This window comes from Rhincodon typus, chromosome 15 (assembly GCF_021869965.1).
Source record: "Rhincodon typus isolate 14 chromosome 15, sRhiTyp1.1, whole genome shotgun sequence".
Lineage (NCBI taxonomy): Eukaryota > Metazoa > Chordata > Chondrichthyes > Orectolobiformes > Rhincodontidae > Rhincodon > Rhincodon typus.
Window position 1 is genome coordinate 25,571,355 of NC_063346.1, and position 24,196 is coordinate 25,595,550.

Below are 24,196 nucleotides of genomic sequence, written 5' to 3' on the forward strand. Positions count from 1 at the left end.
ATTTATGGGTAAACTGTACCAAGGCCTCTGAAAATGCTGTCAAACAGCAAGAGTAGAAACAAAGCATCAGGATGGCTACACATTGTAAGAGATTATTGGTGCAAACTCATGTAGTACTGACGTGCCTATTTTAAGGATTTAATAAAAGCTTTCCTGAATTGCACCACTCCTGGATAGTATGTACCATCTTATGTGGCATCAAAGTGGAGGGAGTGCAATTAGCTTTTAATTAAATTTAATTCAAAAAGTAAGGAAGATTAAGTAAAAAATAATTGCACTGAAAAATAAATACACTATAAGAAGGCAATATTTAATTGATGTGAATTGTATAAGTCAAGTCCACATTATGAATATGTTTTTGTACCAAAGTTTATCAATTATGAAATTTCCATTTTGTGCTGTAAGGCTCAGCAGGTACATTTGAAGGGTATCTACAAGCACTTTTCAAATCGATGACACTGTTTTCATAGAAGCATAGAAAATAAGAACGGGAGTAGGCCACTCTGTCCTTTTGAGCCTTCTCAACCTGATCATGGCTGATCATCCTATTCGGTACCCTGCTCCCATAACTACCATACCGTTTGATCACTTTATCCTTAAGAAATCTATCTCAGCCCTTCTTGAAATCAATGTTTTGGCCTCAACCACTTTCTGTGGTGGAGAATTCCACAGGCTCATCGTTGTCTGGGTGAAGAAATTTCTCCTTATCTCAGTCTTAAATGGCCTACCCCATGTCCTATCCTTGCTTTTGGCCTCCCCGGTCATGAGGAACATCCTTCCTGCATTTATCCTATCAAGTACTGTTAGAGATTTATAGGCTTCTGAAACCCCAATCCATTCTTCTAAACTCCAGTGAATATAATCCTAACTGATTTGTTCTTCATGCGTCAGTCCTTCTGTTCCAAGAATCAATCTGGTAAACCTCTGTTGCATCCCCTCCATAGACAGATCATCCTTCCTCAGATAAGGAGACCAAAACTGCACACAATATTCCAGATTTCCACATTTTAATACGGCATTGAAGATTCATGATATTGTTATTGTTATTGGTTTGAAACAGTTCTAAAGTGGAAGAACAATATGTATTTCTATATTGTGTGTGTTAAGAAGTTTGAAGATGTGGTTTTAGTTTTTTTATTTCTGTGACTGGTGGGAAATGTTAGGAAATTTGTTTGTTTATGTGAATTTTATTGAGTTTTTAAACCCCTGAGTTGAATAGTCTAGTGCATTAGAAAAAGGAAGGAAGAAGGGAAAAAAAACAGCTGCTGAATAGCAACAGGACTACAGTATCACAGAAAGTCAGACCCATCCAAAAAAAGGCAGTGTGCAGGATTCTGTCAGAGTGAAAAGGTCTATAGCAGCAAATGTGCTGTTAGTTTAGCAGTCTCCAAAACAGTTGGACTGAAAAGATGTCCTGAGTAGCTTAAAAGTCAGTGATAGAAATTGCAGAGACAGAGGCTGTTAAAGAGATGAGTTTAAGGAACATATATTCAATAACAGATTAAACAAAGCTAACATAGTTTAACGAAAGGCAAATCATGCTTAATAAATCTGCTGGAGTTTGTTGAAGATGTAAGTGGTAGAATACCTAAGGAAGAAGCAATGGGCGTCATGAATTTGGATTTTCAGAAGGTTTTTGATAAGGTCCATAAGAGGTTGGAGGACAAAGATAAAGGATATGTAGGGAGTAATCTATTGGCATGGGTCAATAATTAGCTGTCAGACAGAAAACAAAGTGGGAATAAATGGGTCTTTTTTTCTGGGAGGCAGGCAATGACTAGTAGGGTATTGTAAGGATCAATTCTTGGATCTCTGCTATTCATGATCTATATAAATGAAATCAATGAACACAAAATTGAATGGAATTGTCAATTGTGAGGATGATGCAAGGAGTCTTCAAAGTGATTTAGACAATTTGAGTGAATAGGGCAGCACATGACAGATGTAGTACATCATGGCAAAATGTGAAGTTATAAACTAGTGTGGAAAAAAAAGGAAAAGTATTATTTAAATGATATATTGGAAAGTGTGGATGTACAAAGGGACCTTGTGCACCAGTTAATGAAAATAGGCAGGTGCAGCAAGAAAGTGGGAAGGCTAATGTATATTGTTCTTCATTGCAGACGGATTTAAATTCAGAAGTAGGAATGTGTAAAATTGTAATGAGCTGGACTGACTAAGTGTGGACAGGATGTTTTTCCCAGTTGTGGATTCTAAAACCAAGTGGACAATCTCCGGATATGAGTGGAGCAGGCTCAAAGGGCCTAATGGTCTATTCCTGCTCCTAGTTTCTATCTTTCTATGTATACAATAAATGAACTGAGGTAGTGGTTTGTTCAGGGAAGTTAATGCAGAATTTTGCTAAAAATGACAATGTACAGCCTTGCCAGTTGGAAAAGGAAAAGGGGCAGAAGGACCTTTTCACCTGAGGTTGGAGTGTCTACAGTTATTGTTACGATTAATGTGGGTAGTTTTTCTTTTAGCAGGAATATGTAGATTTTGTTTGTAAATTAGAAAACCTTTTCACTAGTGCAATATAAAAGAACGGTTAAAATGATTGTTATTGAGGGTAAAACTCCCAAGAAAGTTACAACTATTACACCAAAGTAGGTTTATATTTTTAAAACAATAATTTAAATGTGCTTTCATTGCCTTCTTTCCCAGCTCCTAGCTTGTGTCTTCTTAAAGCAGCTACAAAGTAATTTCTGCTGGATGATCCAATTATTCAGCTTGCACTGTACTGTCAAAGGATATTATGATGGTAAGAGCTTGTTTCTTTTACTGTTACCAATACTGCAAACTATTATCCATTTGCTTATGGATTAAACAATACAGAGCGGTGTAAATTTGCCATCATACAGAACTAGTGAGCACTTTTGTCATTACTACTTCCATTGGCAAAAAAGCATAAGGTAAAAAGATGCTGATTTACGATCAATGGTTTTGATCTACCATCTGAGACAGATTCATACTTTACTAGGCTAGAATATTCTTTTGGATTTTTCCTGGTAAATGTAATGAAATTTAACACTTGATTACAAGTTGTTTGAGGTCAGTGGTTGTCAACATATGAGTTTTGTTCAGTGCATACAATTCCAAAGAGGAAATTAAAGCCAACAGCAACAGTCCTGAGAGTTGGTTTCATAGCACCAATCTCTGAAATCTGGGAGCCATTCATATTTGAGATTATTGTTCCCTTTAAATAACAAATAAGATGAAAGATCAACCTAAATAAATTATTTTGGTTGGTCATGATATTACACTAAGTGTAATGTTCAAAGATATTTTCAATTATACAGCAAATTTATATTGTCAGGTAATTTTTGATAACACTGTTGTGTCTTAATGCATTTGTTTTCAGAAAATGAATTAAAGGATCCAGAGTGTACTTTGCCTGTTGGTGAAGCTGGCATAATCTGGGATAGCATTTGCTTTTTCTTCCTTTTACTTCAACGCAGAGTCTTCCTCAGTTATTATTTTATCCATGTAACAACTGATATGAAAGCCTCCAAACTTCAAGCATCCAGGTACAGTAAGACATCCCTTTGGAATATCAGTAGTAGTTCAAAAAAAAATTGTGTGAAGCATTTTAAAATATGTTGGAGGTGGAATTGCAACAGACACATGACTGTGATTGCAGCATTAGTGCATTCTTAATGTTCTTGTGCTGCATTGTTCTTGTTACTGTGCTGCATTGTTCTTGTTACTGTGCTGTATTGTTCTTGTTCCTGTGCTGTATTGTTCTTGTTCCTGTGCTGTATTGTTCTTGTTCCTGTGCTTTATAGAACATCAGTTAGGCCACAGTTGGAATATTGCTTACAGTTCTGGTCACCATACTACCAGAAGGATGTGGATGCTTTGGAGAGGGTACAGAAAAGGATTACCAGGATGTTGTCTGGTATGGGGGATTTTAGCTATGAAGAAAGGTTGGATAGACTGGGTTTGTTTTCACTGGAACACAGGGGTGACCTGATAGAAGTTTATAAAATTGTGAATGGCATAGATAGAGTGGAAAGTATGAGGCTTTTTCCCAGGGTGAAGGGATCAATTACTAGGGGATACAGGTTCAAGGTGTGAGGGCAAAACTTGAAAAGAGATGTGCGAGGCACGTTTTTCGCACAAAGGGGTGTTGAGTGTCTGGAACAAGCTGCCAGAGGTGGTGGTGGAAGCAGACACAATAGCATCATTCAAGAAACACCTGGATGAATACATGATTAGGAAGGGAATAGAAGGATATGGGTCCTATAAGTGAAGCGAAGATTTTAGTATGGAAGGGCACAATGTGTCAGCGCAGGCTTGGAGGGTGTAAGGGCCTGTGCCTGTGCTGTATTGTTCTTTGTTCTTAATTTTTCATCACGAGAACCTTTGGTTTCATTGAATGTTTCCATTCAGACATTTTCATTTCCAACAAGAACATTAAGATGTTAAGCGTCATTAGAATGAATGTTTTTGTTTTCCCACAGGGGCTTCCAGTTGTTTAATGCCAGCCTCATCAAAAATATGAATTTTCACCGTGAAACTGAAAAGAAGTCCATAGCACAGTTAAAAAGACAGTAAGTTCCTTGAAATAATAAGATCATTGAGAGCATTTTGAGCCTAAAACACAATCAAGTTGTTTAAAAAATACATTCCAGAACTGTATTCACTAAAAAATATTCCAGAACAGAGGGAGTTTTATTTTTCTGGTGAACAGAATACCTGGCGTGCATGGAAGTCCATCACCATCTTTAGGAATCTTCTATTGAAGCTGAAAATATGACACGCAACTAGAAATTTCTGTGGCTGTCACATATACCAACCAATATGAGTGCTCGGAAAAATACTCATGTAATCCAGTGTGGAAAGTATATTGTAGAGGAGGGCTGAGGGCAGAGCCAAAATGGTAACACAGAGAAAACCCAGTTTAAAAATAACCAAGTAATACCTGCAAAATGAATACTTTGGTCACACTGGAGGTCCATTTTGAAGTATACAGGGTGAGTCAAACTGGTATGTGTCATTCACAAGTTTTAATGCCTTTTCCTTCTTGGAAATATTTCACCTAGAAGTTTTCTCTTCTAGAGTGCTGACAGGACCATTTCAGAAAAAATAATTAGTTTTAAATGGAAGCATTGTAAGTGATGCATGAGAAGTTCCCATCTTAGCTATTAAAAGCACAAACATTTCTTGCCCCGCACACAATCTTTAAGAGTTTACTTGCTATTTGACTAAAGTTTTAAGCAAAATCTCCAGATCGTTATATTCACATGGAACAGAACTTGGAGGTGTAACATGTTTGAAGTATTTTGTAATTAATTTATCATTGTTTTTACAAACCGCATTGCATTTCAGCTGACTGATTCAACATTGCTGTAAACATTTCTGATTGGCAGGATGGAGAGAATCCGGGCAAAACAAGAGAAGTACAGAGGTGGCAGGAATCCTGAAGATCCCAGTAAAAAGGAGCCAGAGGACAAAGGTATGGTATAAGGTGCAGAAATACTGAATAAAAGAAACGTGCACACAACGTTAATATAAGAATGAGGTGTCTGGATGAAATAGATAGGAAGAAAGTGGTCCTGTGAATGGACTCCAGGGGGCAGCAATTTAAGATGATTGGCTAAATAACCATAGGCATCATGAGGAAAAGCTTTGTTATGCAACAAATGGTTAACAATTGCAGTATAGTAACTGAGAGCATGGTGAAGGCAGATTCAGTCATTCAAGGGGAATTGGATAATTTACCTGAAGGCACAAAGAGTTAGATTATAGAATTGGGACTAACTGAGTTGCAGAGAGCTGGCACAGATAGGATGGACCAAATGGTTCCTTGCTGTTACCGAACAGTGATTCCATGAAAATTTAGTTATTAGTTACTCCATTGAGGAAGATTGAATCTTCTCCTCTAACATAAATGTTTAGAGATATAGGTACAACTACATTTGATGCTACTCTGACAGTTAGTAGAAGAATTGTACTCCAAGTCGTACAATCAACAACTGGTGTCTGGCCTTCTATGAAATTTTGAGTTCAGAAAAGACATCTTAGTTCAGTGGGAGTGCACGGGTTGTGGAGGGGGTGTGTATTTGCCAAATGTGTTGGTGGTGATGGGGATAGACAAGTACAATGCTAATGCTTTTGATGAACACAATCAATGATTGATGTTAGCTCTGTTTGAGCTGTTAGACATTCACTGTGCATTTAGTATTTCTTTGTTGCATTTAACATGCACCAAATGTGTAAACTCTGGAATGTTTCTATTTTGTGTGAACGCATTTGGGAATTAAGATTATCCTATACCCGCTAATGAAATTTTCTGGCAAAAGACCCATGGGAGATGCACACATTTGTTGAATATTAGATCATGCCAAAGGATAAAAATAGCTAACTGGATTCTTCTGTAGTGAGACCAGTTGTTACCTTCTTTTATTTTTACACACTATTGAAATACACACACATTATTCCACCATGCCAAATATTAGCAGACGTTACACTTACTGGTGATGTTTAAGGTTGTAAGGAATTCATATCAAAAGCTTCCATAGTCATTCCAAACATTTTTTGAATTGACAAAGATAATTAGTGCAACATCTCAGAAGTAATTTGTGATAAAACAATGTTATCTGTAGGTAGTTACCATTCTACATTGGCGTGAATATTTATAGTCGTAGAGTTATACAGCATGGAAACAGGCCCTTCACTCCAACTCATCCGCGCCGCTCAAATATCCTAAACTGGTCTAGTCCCGTTTGCCAGCATTTAGCCCATATCCCTCTAAACCTTCCCTATTCATGTACCCATCCAGATGCCTTTTAAATGTGGTAATTATACCTGCCTCCACCACTTCCTCTGGCATCTCATTCCGTTTACGCACCATCCTCTGCGTGGAAAAAGTTGCCCCTCAGGTACCTTTTAACTCTTTCCCATCGCAACTTAAACCTGTGCCCTCTAGTTTTAGACTCCCAATCCTAAGATAAAGATCTTTTGCTATTCACACTATCTTCTGTTGCTCAAAGATGTAACTGCTATTATTGAATGGTACAGAATTAATACAAATTGCGCAGCAACCTGAAATCATCATAGAATCTCTACAGTGTGGAAACAGGCCCTTCAGCCCAACAAGTCCACACTGACCCTCAGAGCATCCCACCCAGACCCATCCCCCTATAACCCATCTAATCTACACATCCCTGAACACTACGGGCAATTTAGTATGGACAATCCACCTAGCCTGCACATCTTTGGACTGTGGGAGGAAACCCATGCAGACACGGGGAGAATGTGCAAACTCCACATGGATATTCCATCCTCGGGTGACTCAAACCTGGGTCCCTGGTGCTGTGAGGCAGCACCACTAAGCACTGAGCCATCGTGCCGCCCTAAAACACAGGTGCAGAGGGGTGAAGTGAACAGCCACTGCTGGTGGATAAAGCCTACTGCACCTGGTATTCCCAGGCAGTCTCCCACCCAAGTACTAACCAGGCCAAGTCTGCTTAGCTTCTGAGATCAGACAAGATCAGGCATTTTCAGACTAGTATGGCCATAGGTTTGGATATATTTCACTGTCTCTTCATCATTACTATGCCAAAATCCTGGAATACCCTTCCCAACAACACTGTGGAAACTATTTCACTATAACACCTGGAATGGCTCAAATAGGTTGCTCATTATCATCATCTCGAGACAATTTGGAATGGACAATAAAAATGTGGCTTATATCCGAGGAACAAATTAAATCAAAACTGAAGCAAGGCCTGTTGTAGTTTAATCCTGATACTGATACAGTTGATAATAAGAGTTCTATTGTAACTTTAACATTCCAGTCATTTTGCAGATTTTACAGTGATAATTGCTGACAGCAATCTCCATAATACCAGTTTTCCCCAAATTGCCTTATACTTATTTGAGTATGAAAAGGCAAAATACTGATTTACCAAATTTTCAGGCTAGGTTTTGGATATTTGTCATGTTGAGAAGCTGACATATGCTGCATATGCCAGAACAAAATCATGCTTTTGACTTCTCAAAAATATAATCCCTATCATGAGATGAACAGCATAATTGAACAATTTCTCTATTTTCCTTGAGTTTCCTATCTGCTGAATGTCAGGCACCACCTAAGATTTAGAGGGTAATTCAGTGATCTGTTGTTTGTTCTGCTCTACTGTTTTGAACCTGCTAATGAAAGATACATAACAGGCTTGGAAATGGTTAAAACTCTGAGGGTGAAGGCTCAATGGTATGAACTCACGCCTCAGCACTTTGTGGCACTGTGGAGTGGTGTCCCCAACAATTGTATCAAATGGTGTGAACTTTCAGCAATCACTTCAGTCCAAGTCTTTTTATGTATCACAATGATATTACTCGTTCAGATTTATGTGATTACTAACAGTACCTTTCACGATGACCTGTCTGCAAAGTGAGGAGGAAGGAATCGCTGGCTAACTATTAATAACAGAATAGACAAACAGGAGGCTGGAAGAATGCAGCAGGCCTGGCAGCATCTGGAGGAAAGGAGCCAACGTTTCAGATATTACCCTTCTTCTGGACTGAATATCAGAGTAGGGGGAGCTGCAGATAAGGAGGGAGGGGGGGGAAGGTGTCCAGGCGGAACGGTGGTGATTGGTGGACACTGGTATTGGTTGGTCGATGGGAGGGGTGTATCCAGTTGTTGGCTCCGCCACCAACGTATCATCTTCAAACGCTTCCGCCAACTCCAATTAGACCCCACCACCCGAAACATCTTCCACTCCCCACCCATCCCTGCCTTCTACAAGGACCATTCCCTTCGCCACTCCTTAGTTTGTGCCACACTCCCCACCAACCACTCCAACCCGCCCCGGTACCTTCCCCTGTAATTGTAAAAGATGCAGCACCTGCCACACACCACCTCCCTCACCTCCATCCAGGGCCCCAAACAGTCCTTTCAAGTGAGACAAAGCTTCACCTGCATCTCCTCCAACCTAGTCTATTGCATCTGGTGCTCCCGAAGTGGTCTTCTCTACATCAGTCTACATCTACATAGACAAGGTGACCGTTTCACTGAGCACTTCTGCCTGCCTGTAACGACCGACCTAACACCCCAGTCACCACCCATTTCAACTCCCCGAACCACCCTACCCCACCCCGACATGTCTGTCCTCAACCTCTTCCAGTGTCGCAGTGACTCAGAACGCAAATTTGAAGAACAACACCCTATCTTCTGCCTGGGCACCCTACAGCCCGGAGGACTCAACACTCAGTTCTCCAATTTCAAATAACCTTCCTACCCATTCCCCCCGCCTCCCCTTCCAGCCCCACCTCCTCCCTTCCATTCCACCTTCTGACCCTCCCTTCCAGCCACCAACCAGATTAGAACAAAGAACAAAGAAAATTACAGCGCAGGAATAGGCCCTTCGGCCCTCCAAGCCTGCATCGATCCAGATCCTCTATCTAAACCTGTCGCCTATTTTCCAAGGATCTGTATCCCTCTGCTCCCTGCCCATTCCTGTATCTGTCTAGATATATCTTAAATGATGCTATCGTGCCTGCCTCTAGCACCTCCGCTGACAACGCATTCCAGGCACCCACCACCCTCTGCGTAAAGAACTTTCCACGCATATCTCCCTTAAACTTTTTCCCCTCTCACCTTGAAATCGTGACCCCTAGTAGTTGAGTCCCCCACTCTGGGGAAAAAGCTTCTTGCTATCCACCCTGTCTATACCTCTCATGATTTTGTAGACCTCAATCAGGTCCCCCCCTCAACCTCTGTCTTTCTAATGTAAATAATCCTAATCTACTCAACCTCTCTTCATAGCTAGCGCCCTCCATACCAGGCAACATCCTGGTGAACCTCCTCTGCACCCTCTCCAAAGTATCCACATCCTTTTGGTAATGTGGCGACCAGAACTGTACGCAGTATTCCAAATGTGGTCGAACCAAAGTCCTATACAACTGTAACATGACCTGCCAACTCTTGTACTCAATACCCTGTCCGATGAATGAAAGCATGCCGTATGCCTTCTTGACCACTCTATTGACCTGCGTTGCCACCTTCAGGGTACAATGGACCTGAACACCCAGATCTCTCTGTGCATCAATTTTCCCCAGGGCTTTTCCATTTACCGTATAGTTCGCTCTTGAATTGGATCTTCCAAAATGCATCACCTCGCATTTGCCTGGATTGAACTCCATCTGCCATTTCTCCGCCCAACTCTCCAAACTGTCTATATTCTGCTGCATTCTCCGTCAGTCCCCTTCACTATCTGCCACTCCACCAATCTTAGTGTCATCTGCAAACTTGCTAATCAGACCATCTATACCTTCCTCCAGATCATTTATGTATATCACAAACAACAGTGGTCCCAACACGGATCCCTGTGGAACACCACTGGTGACAGTTCTCCATCTTGAGAAACTCCCTTCCACTACAACTCTCTGTCTCCTGTTGCCCAGCCAATTCTCTATCCATCTCGCTAGTACACCCTGGACCCCATGCGACTTCACTTTCTCCATCAGCCTACCATGGGGAACCTTATCAAACGCCTTACTGAAGTCCATGTATATGACATCTACAGCCCTTTCCTCATCTATCAACTTTGTCACTTCCTCAAAGAATTCTATCAGATTGTTAAGACATGACCTTCCCTGCACAAAACCATGCTGCCTATCACTAATAAGCCCATTTTCTTCCAAATGTAAATCGATCCTATCCCTCAGTATCTTCTCCAGCAGCTTCCCCACCACTGACGTCAGGCTCACCGGTCTATAATTTCCTGGATTATCCTTGCTACCCTTCTTAAACAAGGGGACAACATTAGCAATTCTCCAGTCCTCCGGGACCTCACCCGTGCTCAAGGATGCTGCAAAGATATCTGTTAAGGCCCCAGCTATTTCCTCTCTTGCTTCCCTCAGTAACCTGGGATAGATCCCATCAGGACCTGGGGACTTGTCCACCCTAATGCCTTTTAGAATACCCAACACATCCCCCCTCCTTACGCTGACTTGACCTAGAGTAATCAAACATCTATCCCTAACCTCAACATCCATTGTGTCCCTCTCCTCAGTGAATACCGACGCAAAGTACTCATTAAGAATCTCACTCATTTTCTCTGACTCCTCACATAACTTCCCTCCTTTGTCCTTGAGTGGGCCAACCCTTTCTCTAGTTACCCTCTTGCTCCTTACGTATGAAAAAAGGCTTTGGGATTTTCCTTAACCCTGTTTGCTAAAAATATTTCATGACCCCTTTTAGCCCTCTTAATTCCTCGTTTCAGATTGGTCCTACTTTCCTGATATTCTTCCAAACTTTCGTCTGTTTTCAGTCACCTCGACCTTATGTATGCTTCCTTTTTCCTCTTTGCTAGAGTCACAATTTCACCTGTCATCCATGGTTCCCTAATCTTGCCCTTTCCATCCCTCATTTTCACAGGGACATGTCTGTCCTGCACTCTAATCAACCTCTCTTTAAAAGCCGCCCACATATCAAATGTGGATTTACCCTCAAACAGCTGCTCCCAATCCACATTCCCCAGCTCCTGTCGAATTTTGCTATCGTTGGCCTTCTCCCAATTCAGCACTCTTCCTTTAGGACCACTCTCGTCTTTGTCCATCAGTATTCTAAAACTTATGGAATTGTGATCACTATTCCCAAAGTAATCCCCTACTGAAACTTCAACCACCTGGCTGGGCTCATTCTCCTACACCAGGTCCAGTATGGCCCCTTCCCGAGTTGGACTATTTACATACTGCTCTAGAAAACCCTCCTGGATGCTCCTTACAAATTCTGCTCCATCTAAACCCCTAACCCTAAGTGAATCCCAGTCAATGTTGGATTCATCCCTCCCATCGACCAACCAGATCGTACCTACCACCAGTGTCCACCTATCACCACCATTCCACCTCTGCCCCTTCCCTGCCTCTTTTACTGCAGCTCCCCCTACCCCCACGTCCAATCCTGAAGAAGGATAATACCCGAAATGTTGACAGCTCCTTTCCTCCAGATGCTGCCTGGCCTGCTGTGTTCTTCCAGCGTCCTGTTTGGCTACCTTGGATTCCAGCATCTGCAGTTTTTTTTTGTCTCTGTCTCTTTGCCTCTATTATAAACAGGAAACCTAGACTAAAATTTAATGTTTTAGTAAACTTAACTGAATTGCAGAGACCTCTTGACTTAAGTGAGCTAGTTTTTGATTTTGCAATCTTCTTCTTCCATATTGCCAAGTGCTACACCCCATAGTTCTTTTATTTGAGACAGATTATTATCTGACAACCTGATTGAAATAATTTTATCCCAGCATGAAAAGAAATGGGACATGTAAGTTCTGTATCTAAATGATGTTAGTCAATGTCTACTTTTCTTTCAGTTCTCTAGATATCTAATCTAATACTACCTGTGAGCAGCTGAACTGCTAGTTCATGATGGCCATTGGGATATATTTCTAGCAAATATCAAAAATGGTTTTGAAATTACCCTTTTTTTTGAACGCAAGGTGAAGGATTTGTACTTTGAATTGTGCCCTCGACTAACATTGTCAGAATATTGAGTACCCCTCAATGTACTTAGCTGATGTTTGTACGTGACCAAAAAAATCAATTGTAAGACTAAAATAATGATTGTAGCAACATTTTGGATCAATGAACCAGAACAAAGTTTTGAAAAAAAGTTAACTTTTGTATTGTACCTCGATCTCTCTCTCTCTGTCTCTCTCTCTCTGTATCTGGCTTGGCACCATTTTCTATTTATCCATCAGTGAAGCACCTTTGCTTGTTTTAACATTGAAGTACTGTATAAATAATGGGAGTTAGTGAGAGAGGTGCCTAAGCAAGACACTAATCAAGATGCAAAACAGTTAATTTAATGAAGGCCTACCATTTAGTAGGGAGCCTTTAATGTATTCCTGATTTAAATTAGTCATTTTATATTGCTATCCTGCTGTAAAGTTAATCTCCTTCCAAAACAATGTAAAACATACAACCACATTGTTGCTTTCTGTACATACTAGCTGGTTAAAAATCAACTGTTAGTTTGTTGAATCTAATTTATTCACCTCTCTATTATTTCACAGTTGTATTTACTGTATTATACTTTTATCAAATACTTTTGCAAGTTTCCCTTCAAATCTATTGGCTTCTCTGCTGCTTTCTTTGTAGAAGGCTTGAACTGTGCCTCTTAATTTGAACTAACATGGTAATGTCATTAATATTTATTAATGTAGTAATTAGTAAATGTAACAGGGAACATAAACTCAGGCTGATCACCAGGAGGATGAAGGGCAATGTTATTCAAACATGGAATACAATACTATAGAGAACTGTAACTTCATTTAAGAGGGGATTGAGTAACTGCTTGATGTCTTTTACACCTGAAATTTGTGTTCTTTATTGTGAACATAGAAAAACAGAATATGTGTTCCTGAGCGTAACCCATTTTAAATTTCATGTTTTCGCTCATTGACTTGAATATTTGTAATGATGGAGAATGTCCCATCTTAGCTAAAACGGCATCAGAGACCTAATTCCAGAGGTCCCAGATACGAATCTAGTGTCACCATTTTTGACATGGGGGGAAATGCATTTGGATTGTAGTTTGCAAACTGTAGTTCAGTGAGATGGCTGTACATGTAAATGTGCATCTGCCTTTTACAAAAAAAATGCAATTTTCACCATTGGATTATCTAAATTATGGGCTTAACATTTTTCAGCAAAACATCTAAAGGCTTGAGCTATTTAGGGAGGCTATGAGAGCCTGTTGGAAAGATGGGGTACTCTTTTGAATAGGTCCACTGCCACCTTTAATGCCCTTTAGGAGAGGTTAGGTGCTTAGCCATATTAGAAGTAGTCATGAATATGTGTAAAAAGTACACAAACTCATTAGAACTGGGAACTATCTCATGTAAGGAAGATGCAAAGATCTCTGTGGTATTTGCTGGTAGATCACAAATGAGAGAAACCATCACTGATTGTTCTCTCCACTTGATCGAAATGAGGAAACTGTTTGCCATGACTCTGTGATGCAGTGCAATATCAACTTCTTCTTGTTTTATATATTTTCTGTTTCTTGGTTTTGTTTAATTTCCTTTGTGTTTTTATTCAATGCTAATACCTTTTTTAAGCATCTGCCCCTTGATCCCTGTTTGCAGATTGTTAAAGTGCCAAAATACAGAAATGAACAAGTGAGGAAAGAAATGAGTGATTTTCCCTGTCCCTAACTTTTTCCCCTTCTCATCCTTTGCTGACTGCCATTGTTACATAAATACCAACAGTTCTCTTGTCTCGCACTCAAGTGGCCTTTCTTAATATGTGAAAATGAGCAGCGGAAATAGAGATTCTCCTTTGCACATAACAGCTTTGTAATCTACATCTAAATACATCAAATTGAACTGAAAGGAAAATCAACATTTATGCAAATATAGAAACATGCAAAATAGGAACAGAAGTAGGTTATTTGGTGTGTTGGGTTTGCTTTGCTATCCACATTGATCATGGCTGATCCTCAGTGTAATACTCCTACTCTTTGATACCATACCCTTTGATGCCTTCAGCTTCTAGAAATCTATTTCTTAAATATAATCAGTGACTGTTTCATTGGCCTTCTGTGGCAAAGAATGTCACAGGTTCACCATCCTCTAAGTGAAGAAATTTCTCCTCATCTCAGTTTGAAATGGCCTACTGCATTTCCTGAGTCCGTGGTCCCTTGATCTGGAGCCCCTGGCCAGGAGAAACTTTATCCCTGAATCCGGTGTGTCCAGCCCTGTCAGAGCTTTATACAATTCAATGAGATCCCCTCCCATTCCTCTAAACTTCAGGGAATACAGACCCAGCTGACCAATTCGTTCTTCATACAATAAACCTTCCAATTCAAAATCAGTCTGGTGAACACTTGCTGCGCTCCCTCTGTGGCAAATGTACCTTAGTTAAGGAGACAAAGACTGCACACAGATCTGGTGCCATCAAGGCCCCATATAGCTGCAGAAAGATGTCCTTGTTCCTGTACTCAAATCCTCTTGTAATGAAGGCCAATATACAATTTGCCTTCCTGGCTGCTTGTTTGCACCTGCATGTTTACTTTCAGTGACAAGCGTACAAGGACATCCAGGTCGCTTTATACATCAATCTTTCCCAATCTGTCACTATTTCAATAAAACCCTGCCATTCTGTTTTCCTATCACATTGGACAACATCACATTTCTCCACGTTACACTGTAGTTGCCATGCATTACCCCACACATTCAACATGTCTAAATCAGCTTCTCTTTGCCCTCCTTGTCACTCCCACTTCCAACCCAAACATTGAATTAGTTGATTTCCAAGTTATGATCATGCTGAAGCACTATGAAAGAATTCTTTATCTGAGATCAATTTGCACAGAATTGTTTTCATAGAACCTACAGTACAGAGACAGACCATTCAGTCCAACTGCCTCATTTTCCATAAGACCCTCTTTCCACTCTTATTACCACCCAGATCCTGTATTCCTCCATTCCCTTTAACCCCTTGTATGTATCAAGTATTTCAAATTTGTCAATGCTATCTGCTTCAACCATTCCATGTGATAGCAATTCCACTTTCACTAAAGAACGTCCTGAAAACTGTGCTATATAGTCCATTAGTGATCATCTAGTAGTTATGTTTAGTTGTGGACTTGCCCACAACTGAAAATCATTCTCACATCCTGGAATCTATACTGTTAATTATTTAACAGGTCTCAAAGGAAAGAACCCCAGCTAGCTCAATCTTTCCTGATTGTTGCATGCTCTCAATTGTGTTTAAATCCTTGTTTAAGAAATACACTTTCTCTAATCTTCAAATATCCTTTTGTAGTACAGAGACCAGGACTGCACACAACATTTCAAAATTACACTCTCACACTGTCTCCTTGAGACAATCCCAATTTAGATATCATAGAATAGGAAGCACTGAAGAGGAAAATCCCAAAATATACTTCCTGAGCTTGAAATTCTTTCTACTAGAGCCATTTTGAACCTTAGCTGTGCTGTCCAATTAATGAGGGGGATGAAATTAGATACTTCTCTGGGGGAAATATGGAGAGCAATTGTTTCAGAAGAGAGTCACTAAATTATCTGGTGCTGTTTGGTTCCCTGCTTTCAGGGTTGTGTGGTAGCAACATGTAGCACAAAACATTGAGAGTTAGAAAAATGGAGAGGGGTGAAAGACATAGCGAATATGCCAAGTAAAAGTCGTTGAGAGTAACTATTGTACGGAAACTGTTCTGATATTTGTTACTCAGAACAATGAGCCTAATACTTTCTTTGTGTCCTGAATTCACCAGTGATGACAGTTCTGGCTGGATTCCTCACTGCTGGAGGAGGAGGACGTGTTGTTTTGTGTCATGCTTTGTAATTTCTGTTGTGTGAAAAGAATGCAGTCTTCATTGTAAATTAGCATGCTTTCCCCACGAGTTGCTAACCTTCTGTCTTTATCATGTGTGCTGTGTTATTTGGCAGAGGATAGTTGCTAAACATATTAAAACCAAAGGCTGATAATGTAGTACTGATTAGATCTGTTTGTACAATTTTTTATTGACTTTGCATGTCCGCCAGCTGAGGCATGGACCATTCAGAGCCACAACTAAAATTGCCAAAGTACACTGACAGCATTAAATGCTTTATGAAAATGCTTGTCAATTACTTGAAACTACTGAAACATCTTCAGTTGGAACTTATGCTTTTGCAATAGCGTTTTTTTCAGAACCTGTGCAAGCTTCAAGTCTGTTTGTTCTTGTTGCTCTTTTTGTAATTTTGCTGTGCCGAAAGTGACACAGCAAACCTACTAAGTAAAGCTATAATTGAAAGCTGTAATTTTATGGAGATCCCTGATGTGGAAACAACATGCTTGTCTCCTGCACGACAGAGCAAGGTGCAACGAAAGAGAAGTCCCAGGAGAAAAAGAAATGGTGGAATCCCTGGGTAAACCATGCCAAAGGTACTTACTTAATGTCCACTGTATTGTGTCACTTTGATCGAAAACATATTTGTTTGTCCTTTGCCTTGAGTGCTTCTTTTAAAGCAGGAATTTATTGTGTATACATTTGATGAGCATGTGGTGGCATGATTGCTTTAAATGTGGTCCCAGGAGTTCTCAGCCTTTAGAAATTTTGCAAGTATACTTTCCATGTATACCTTACCTGTTGTTTACAATCAGTGGATTATTCATGTCTTGTGAAACATTTTTGCAGTTCAGCTGTGTTTGGTATAACTCCATGGCCCAGTTGATTGAGAGGGCTTTCCTATCCACTTTTCACCATGTTCTTTTATTGCAAAATGATGAATTTCACCTCATTCTGTCCTGTTCTCCTTAAATTTCATAGTGTTCTTTCTCCCTACTAAGGTCACAAGTCATAGAGACTTATAGCACTGAAAGAGGACCTTCAGCCCATTGCATCCAAATCAGTCAAAATCAACCACCTAACTTTTCCAATCCCATTTTTCAGCACTTAGTCCAAAGTCTTGTATACTTTGGCATCACAAATATTTTTGAAATATTATGAGGGTTTCTACCTCCTCTGCCCTTGCAGGCAGTGAGTTCCAGATTCTCACCACACTTTGGTTGGAAAACGTTTTTCCTCACATCTCCTGTAAACCTTCCGCCCATTCCCTTAGATCTATTTTGGTTTCATTTTACAAAGGTGACGGCCTAATGGCATTATCGCTGGACTGCTAATTTAGAAACTGAGGTGTTTTGGGAACTTGGGTTCAAACCCTGCCATGGCAGGTATTGGAATTTGAATTCAATAGAAATTTGGAACTAAGAGTCTAATGATGACCATGAATCCATTGTTGATTGTTTGAAAAACCCATCTGGTTCACTAATGTCCTTTAGGGAAGGAAACTGCCACCTTTGCCTGGTCTGGCCTACATGCGGTTCCAGACCCACAGCAATGTGGTTGACTTATCACTGCCCTCTGCGTAATTAGGGATGGGTAATAAATACTGGCCTAGCCAGTGACTGCCTCATCCTGCAAATAATTTTGTTTAAAAAGTTCATTGATGAACAAGATGGATCTGTAATGACAATCTATTCTTTAGCAAAACTAACCCTGTTGTGCATCAATTGTATTCATCGGGTGATCAACTTCTCTCTATGTGACAAAAACCACAATAAACCTAGTATTAAACTTTTTTTTTAATAAAACTGACATCGGGTTGTATAAATGAAACAAAGTTGCTAACATATGCCATCCTGGATCACTTAATCCTTCCATTACACCACTGCTCACATTCTGCATTTATATTTAATACGTCAATATTATAGGAAAAATATTTATAGATCTGTCTGAGTAGATGCATCTACTTTATAAAAGTTTGTGTATGTACATATGTATATACAGTTAGAAATATAAATATATGTGTATATATATTTTTTTAAAATTTGATGCTGCTTTTTTTCAAACTGAACGTAACTACCTGGCTACTGATTTAACAAATGGCTACCCTTTACCCTGGCTGAAAAACTGTCAGTATCAAGCAAATGTCCTTAATTTAGGGGTTCGATCAGCTACCTATTACAATCAGGTGGTTAACTCTTCCACTGTCACTCTGCCTCCTGCACAATTCCATTGCAGATTGAATGAGTCGTCAGCCGACCCAATGGGATTTCCCAACTGTTTCCCTGCCCCACCCCCAACCTGCAGAGCTGTATCTACAGGCACTAGAACAGCCCAATATGTCAGGGCAATCAACTTTCATTAGACCAGTCTTGTCTAAAAGATGTGATATTACACAACCTCCTGTGTGCGATCTCGTCTTTGCAGGAATGAAATGCATGTCTTAATGACTGTATTTGGTCAGTAACTAGTGCATTGAGTGTTTTTCACTATATTGATCACCTGAGAATACTGAGTTTATCCGTGGATGCTTTGTACCTGTACATGAAATGTGCCCCAATATTTAAAAGGAACAGAATGAAAAAAGGACATCTCTAATTGATGTATGAATGTCAAGTCCAATGTTTTAACAATCCTTATTTTACAAATAATTGTCTTATTACCATTGTCATTTTAACTTATAGTGTCTTGATAACTTAAACCACCATGCTATCTTTGCCATTTTAACATTTGTGTTATGACATGAAAACTAATGATGTGCTTTTCTCTATTATTCTCATTTATCTGTGCAGTGCTTCAGTCAGGAGATTATTACTTATTTGAGTCAGACAGTGAAGAAGATGAGGAATGCATGCAGGAAGAGCAGCAACCTCCTAAACAGAGTGCATTCCAGGTATTGGTTTTAAAAAAAAAAAATTGTGAACATGAATTCATCTTAAAATACCATGCACAGATCATAAAGAATTCAGCCCATCAAAGTTGTTCACCATCCAATAAAATCATAGTTGATCTGGTTGTGGCCTCAAGTCCACTTCCCTGTGTTTCGGGTCCAGTGACCCTCCCTCTGTCCCAAAACGTTGACTCTGATATTATCTTCGCAGATGCTGCCTGACCTGCTGAGCTTTTCCAGCAACTTCTGTTTTTGTTCCACTTCCCTGTATATTTTGTATAACCCTGGATTCCTTTGTCAATCTAAAATCTGTCTAGCTCAGCACGGAATATATTCAATGACCCAGCCTCCTCTACACTCTGTGGAAAAGAATTCCAAGATTGAAAACCCTCAGAGAAGAAATTCCTCCTGTTGTTTTGAAACTGTGCCCCCTAGTTTTAGATTCTCCTACGATAGAAAGCATCCTGTCAGCATCTACCCTATTAGGCCACCTCATAATCCTATTACTTCAATAAGAGCACCTCTCTTTATATTAAACACTAATGAATGTATGTCCATACTGCTCAACTTTTTCTCATAAGGCAAAGACCTCATCCCAGGAGTCAGCCCAGTGAGCTTCCCTGAATTGCTTCCAATGCAAATATATCCTTCATTAGTAAAGAGACCAAAACTACAGTATCCTGGTGCAGTCTTACTAATAACCTCCTACTTTTATACTACATCACTCTTGCAATAAAGGTCATCGTACTGTTTGGTTTCCTAATTACTTGCTGTAGTCGCATGATAATGTTTGCAATACAACTGGGTCAGTTACAGTCATGTAATAGAGACATTGCATGTTGTTGCTGACTCACTACCCATAGCACTGATTCAGTTGCAAGAGTCATAGTCATACAGCATAAGAACAGACCCTTCAGTCCAATCCGTCCATGCTAACCAGGTATGAAGACCTTTATCCTGGAGCATCACGTCATGATGTCACCTAATCCAGGCTATGCATAAATCTGAGATCAAACAACAGTGTAAATCATTAGCATTTTAATGAACTTGAATATATCTGTCTCAATAAGAAAATAAAACAAAGAACTGTGAATGTTGGAAATCTGAAACAAAATCAGAAAATGCTGAAGAAGCAGTATGTCAGGCAGCATCTATGTAGAGAAAGTACAGTTAATGTTTTGGATCCAGCGACCGTTTTTTAGAATTGATGATAGTTAGGAAAATGTGGGATTTATGCTGAGGATATGGGGTGAAGTGGGATGAGGAGGAAAGTGGGTGGGTAAAGGAGTAGGCAATAGGTAGAAATGGAGCTGAGGGGGAGAAACAGACAGTTAGGCAGAGAAAGGGATGGATGACGGTGATCCAGGGAAAAAGAACCATACGGGTGTGAAAATGAATTTGCTGTGCTGAAAGCAACCCATGTGATAACAGGGCCTGGGGTGTGGTGTGATAAAGGACAGAAGAAGGTGTTGGGGCCCTAAAATTGTTGAACTTGATATTGAGTCCTGAAAGCTGCAGAGTCCCCAAGTGGCAAATGAAGTGCTATTCTTTCAGCTTGTGCTGAGCTTCGCTGGAGCACTGCAGCAGGCCCAAGACACCAATGTCGCCCAGGGAACATGGTGGTTGTCTGTCGCTTCAGCACACCACAATGTTCCCTGGCCAACGTTTCCGTTGTGTCTGCATCTTGGACCCTAGTTCCTCAAGCTACAAACACTTACTAAGGATATGTTCACTCTGGATCATCTTGATATCCAGCAGCTTCCATGGGCTACAGCAGCAACATATTGCCTGTCCTGTCATAACTAATCATATTTGACTTAATTTGTTAATTACTGGAGATTCTTTTGTCTGTCTTTTGCTCTTGCTCTGAGCCATTGTGGGATGTTTTCTACAAGAACGGTTCAATATGAATGCATGCTGTAGTTATTGGATCTACAGTATAGAGTGGGCAATAATCAACAACCTAATTCTGTTTGTAATGTTCTTTGTGATTTGTTTAGTTAGCATACCAAGCCTGGGTAACAAATGCAAAATTGGCTGTTAAAAAAAGACATGAACATAAAAGGCAACTTCAGAAGTTTCAGCAAGAGATTGAGATATGTAAGGAGCTGCAGAAAGCAGGTGAGAATTACTGTAATGCGCCTGAGTGTTCATAGTCCAGTTTGTACCAAAATTAAATTAATCAATGTATATAAGTAGTGTTTTGCTAAATTATTTTTGATGTAACAGACTATGACCCATGCTTACCTTTTGATGGTGGCAAGTTTATTCTGTGTGTCAAGAACAGTGAGGTTGGAGGTTGCCATAAATTGGCTCTTAAGTCAAATGATAATGAAACTTGAATGAGGTCAGACCTCACTGGTGAAATGTACTGAGAAATCAGTCACTGAAAGTATCACAGCGACTGTCTAGTGAGTAAGCATTTGTGGGATGTGTCTGGGATCAAGTGGGTCTACTAAAGGATCATGGGGTTGAGGGCTGAAGGCCATGTGATTGGAAATCAGGTCCGGGAGCCAGGAATGTTAGCGTTCAATAGGGGCAGCCACATGGGTTCCGTTAATAAGGGACCAGGAGGAGTGCCTTTACTCCTTCTGGTTTATTGTTCAATTAGGTTAGCTGTTCTGACTGTGCCTTGTAAGTATCTCCATGGTTTAGGTTCCCTGAGAACTGGCAGCACCCTCTCAGGACTGACAAATCTTGATCTGGGATCTCTAATAGGCACTAGGGCCCTTATTAACACATGCAAAGGTCCTAATGCTTCAACTGTGTTTAAGAACGCATCAATGTCCTTATCCAAAATGGCAAATGGCACATTGAATCCTGGAAATGTACATGTGCTTCCTATCTGCTGTATTGGGATCTTAGTCATTCAAGTAGATCCTTAAAAACAGATCCTGTACAGAATAATTTCTGAGCTCAGTTACTATGTCAGGCCAAAAAGCAAAATTGTACTTGTTCGCTTCTGTGCATGTAATTTACAATCAGCATTGAAGAGTAGCACCAGAACAGAAATTCATCAACTATAAATTAACTTCATGACTTTTTCTTAACTCATGTTGCCAGATGAAGATCTTAATTTATGTGTGAAAATTAGAAGTTGATTCTCCTTCATTAAATATGTGGGTCTCAAGTTTCTGCAATCTTTCCAACACTTTCCCACTCTAGGGCAGATGGCAGTACGGAGAAAGGTCCTGGAAAGTGATGTGGACCAGACAATATGGAGTTCTGAGTGTGCTGAATCCCTGCCCTCATTGGCAGTTCCTGCAGGGTTTTATTTTGGACGAAATCTCAATCACATAAGCCAGATGGGGTATAATCAGGCAAAGTATCTTACAGGCTTGGAGTTGTCTTGGTTCCCAATTTGGATCCACTGGGTGGGCAATACAATGAGGAAATAAATGTCTACTTTCTTTGCAGCTGGTATCCTTCCCTGGTTTATCAAAAATTGGATGCCATCTGTGGTCCTGACAAATATAGTTCCAAAAAAGTATATTTTGAAAGTGGGTGACTTGAAACTGTGGAAGAACAACTGGCCAGTGTCAATTTTTCAGCTTTCTTTAATGCAGGAGGTACAAGTGAAGTGTTCATTGTAGCAAAAGGTGCCTGCTAATATCATTCAAATGAAGGAAGCTACCCTGACTCTCTCTTCGCTAATTTAACCCTGTAAATGCCAGGCTGGCCAATCACAGTGCTCACACCAAGGTCCAATATCCTGTGCATGGCCAGGCTATAATTGTATTCTGAGAATGTTGTAAATCCTTTGGGCATAAAAATGAGCTGCAATTTCTACATTTGTGTCAATGCTGATAACCTCCACAATCAGGAATAACAATGTACAAGCCTTTCAATTGAAATTATGCTGTGTATTTCCAAATGATGTACACGGAAATAATCCCTGAAATTGGATGTTTTTAGATCGTTGGCCTGAATATTCCGATGGTAGAATCCTAGACACAGCTGATTCAGTGGAAATTGAAGATTCAAATGGGCAGTTCCCTTGCATGTAGAACCCTCTGAAAAGATCCATGAAAGCTGGATAATTTGGGGGGCTCACTTCAGTTAAGATAATAATCACCCCGGAAACATCAGAAGATTAAAAACTTGGTCTAATGCTTGGGTAACTATTAAGCCTACCTCCAACCCACACAAGCTATATCACTCCCTCAAAAGACGTGCACTTCTAAAACTCCTTTTACACCTCCTGCTGAACGCTTGCAACCCAGATCCCTGACAACTATCACCAGAAGAGGTGCCCCACAGGATCTCACAACACCCCAAGCCCTTCACACCTTTCCACCTGCTGGGCCCCACACACCATCCCCCGTTGGTCTTGACACTCCCCTTTCCCCCACCAGCACTAGCTCGACACTAGCTCTCTCTGTCTCTGGATCCTGATCCTGACATGCACTGCATACTCCATCACTTACCTGGCATCCTAACCCACTGACCAACTGCCACCCTAAACGTATCGACATTTGAACCCTTTGGTAGCTCTTGTCAAAGTGGCTGGTGTGTTGCTGGACATTAAATCTCAGGACATGGCGACTAACCGCTGTGAAAGGCAACACAGTTTGACTTCCCCCACAGTCCTGCGATGTTGGGGAGATATGTTGATTTCAGGTACAATCCACGTTTCGCAAGAGCCGAGATCAGAATAGTCAGCTAAAGATGCAGAGCTCTGCACTGATGAACAAGAATAAGTGGTAATGACTGAGATGGACATTCCTCCAAATGTCCTGTATGTTTTTGCTATTCTGGTTCTTTTCAGTTACTGCTGTTTGCAAGTCATTGTAGACTGAAGAAAAACATAGAAAAAAGCTGCAAGTTTCCGAAAATTGTAAATTTGCATACATCATATAATTTTTACTTATGATGCTGGAATATAAACCTAACAAAGTATCACTAAGATAACAAGGTGTAGAGCTGGACGAACACAGCAGGCCAAGCAGCATCAGAGGGGCAGGAAAGCTGACGTTTCGGGTCTGGACCCTTCAGAAATGGGGGAG

General features: G+C 40.3%; 1 protein-coding gene and 1 pseudogene across 3 annotated transcripts in view; one reads left to right on the plus strand and one right to left on the minus strand.

Annotated features, from left to right (window-relative positions):
• The window catches only part of piezo1 (piezo-type mechanosensitive ion channel component 1), a 322,059-nt gene that overhangs the window by 240,935 nt on the left and 56,928 nt on the right, over window positions 1–24,196 (plus strand). For 2 of the 3 annotated variants that reach the window (XM_048605766.1, XM_048605767.1), the window contains exons 27-33: window positions 2,665–2,761; window positions 3,362–3,527; window positions 4,464–4,553; window positions 5,373–5,458; window positions 16,828–16,899; window positions 19,093–19,193; window positions 21,191–21,311. In XM_048605766.1, the coding sequence (XP_048461723.1) occupies window positions 2,665–2,761; window positions 3,362–3,527; window positions 4,464–4,553; window positions 5,373–5,458; window positions 16,828–16,899; window positions 19,093–19,193; window positions 21,191–21,311 (733 nt within the window). The remainder of the gene's footprint in view (window positions 1–2,664; window positions 2,762–3,361; window positions 3,528–4,463; window positions 4,554–5,372; window positions 5,459–16,827; window positions 16,900–19,092; window positions 19,194–21,190; window positions 21,312–24,196) is intronic. The other variant, XM_048605768.1, reaches the window with a different exon arrangement.
• Window positions 7,410–7,527, minus strand: LOC125485076 (annotated as a pseudogene).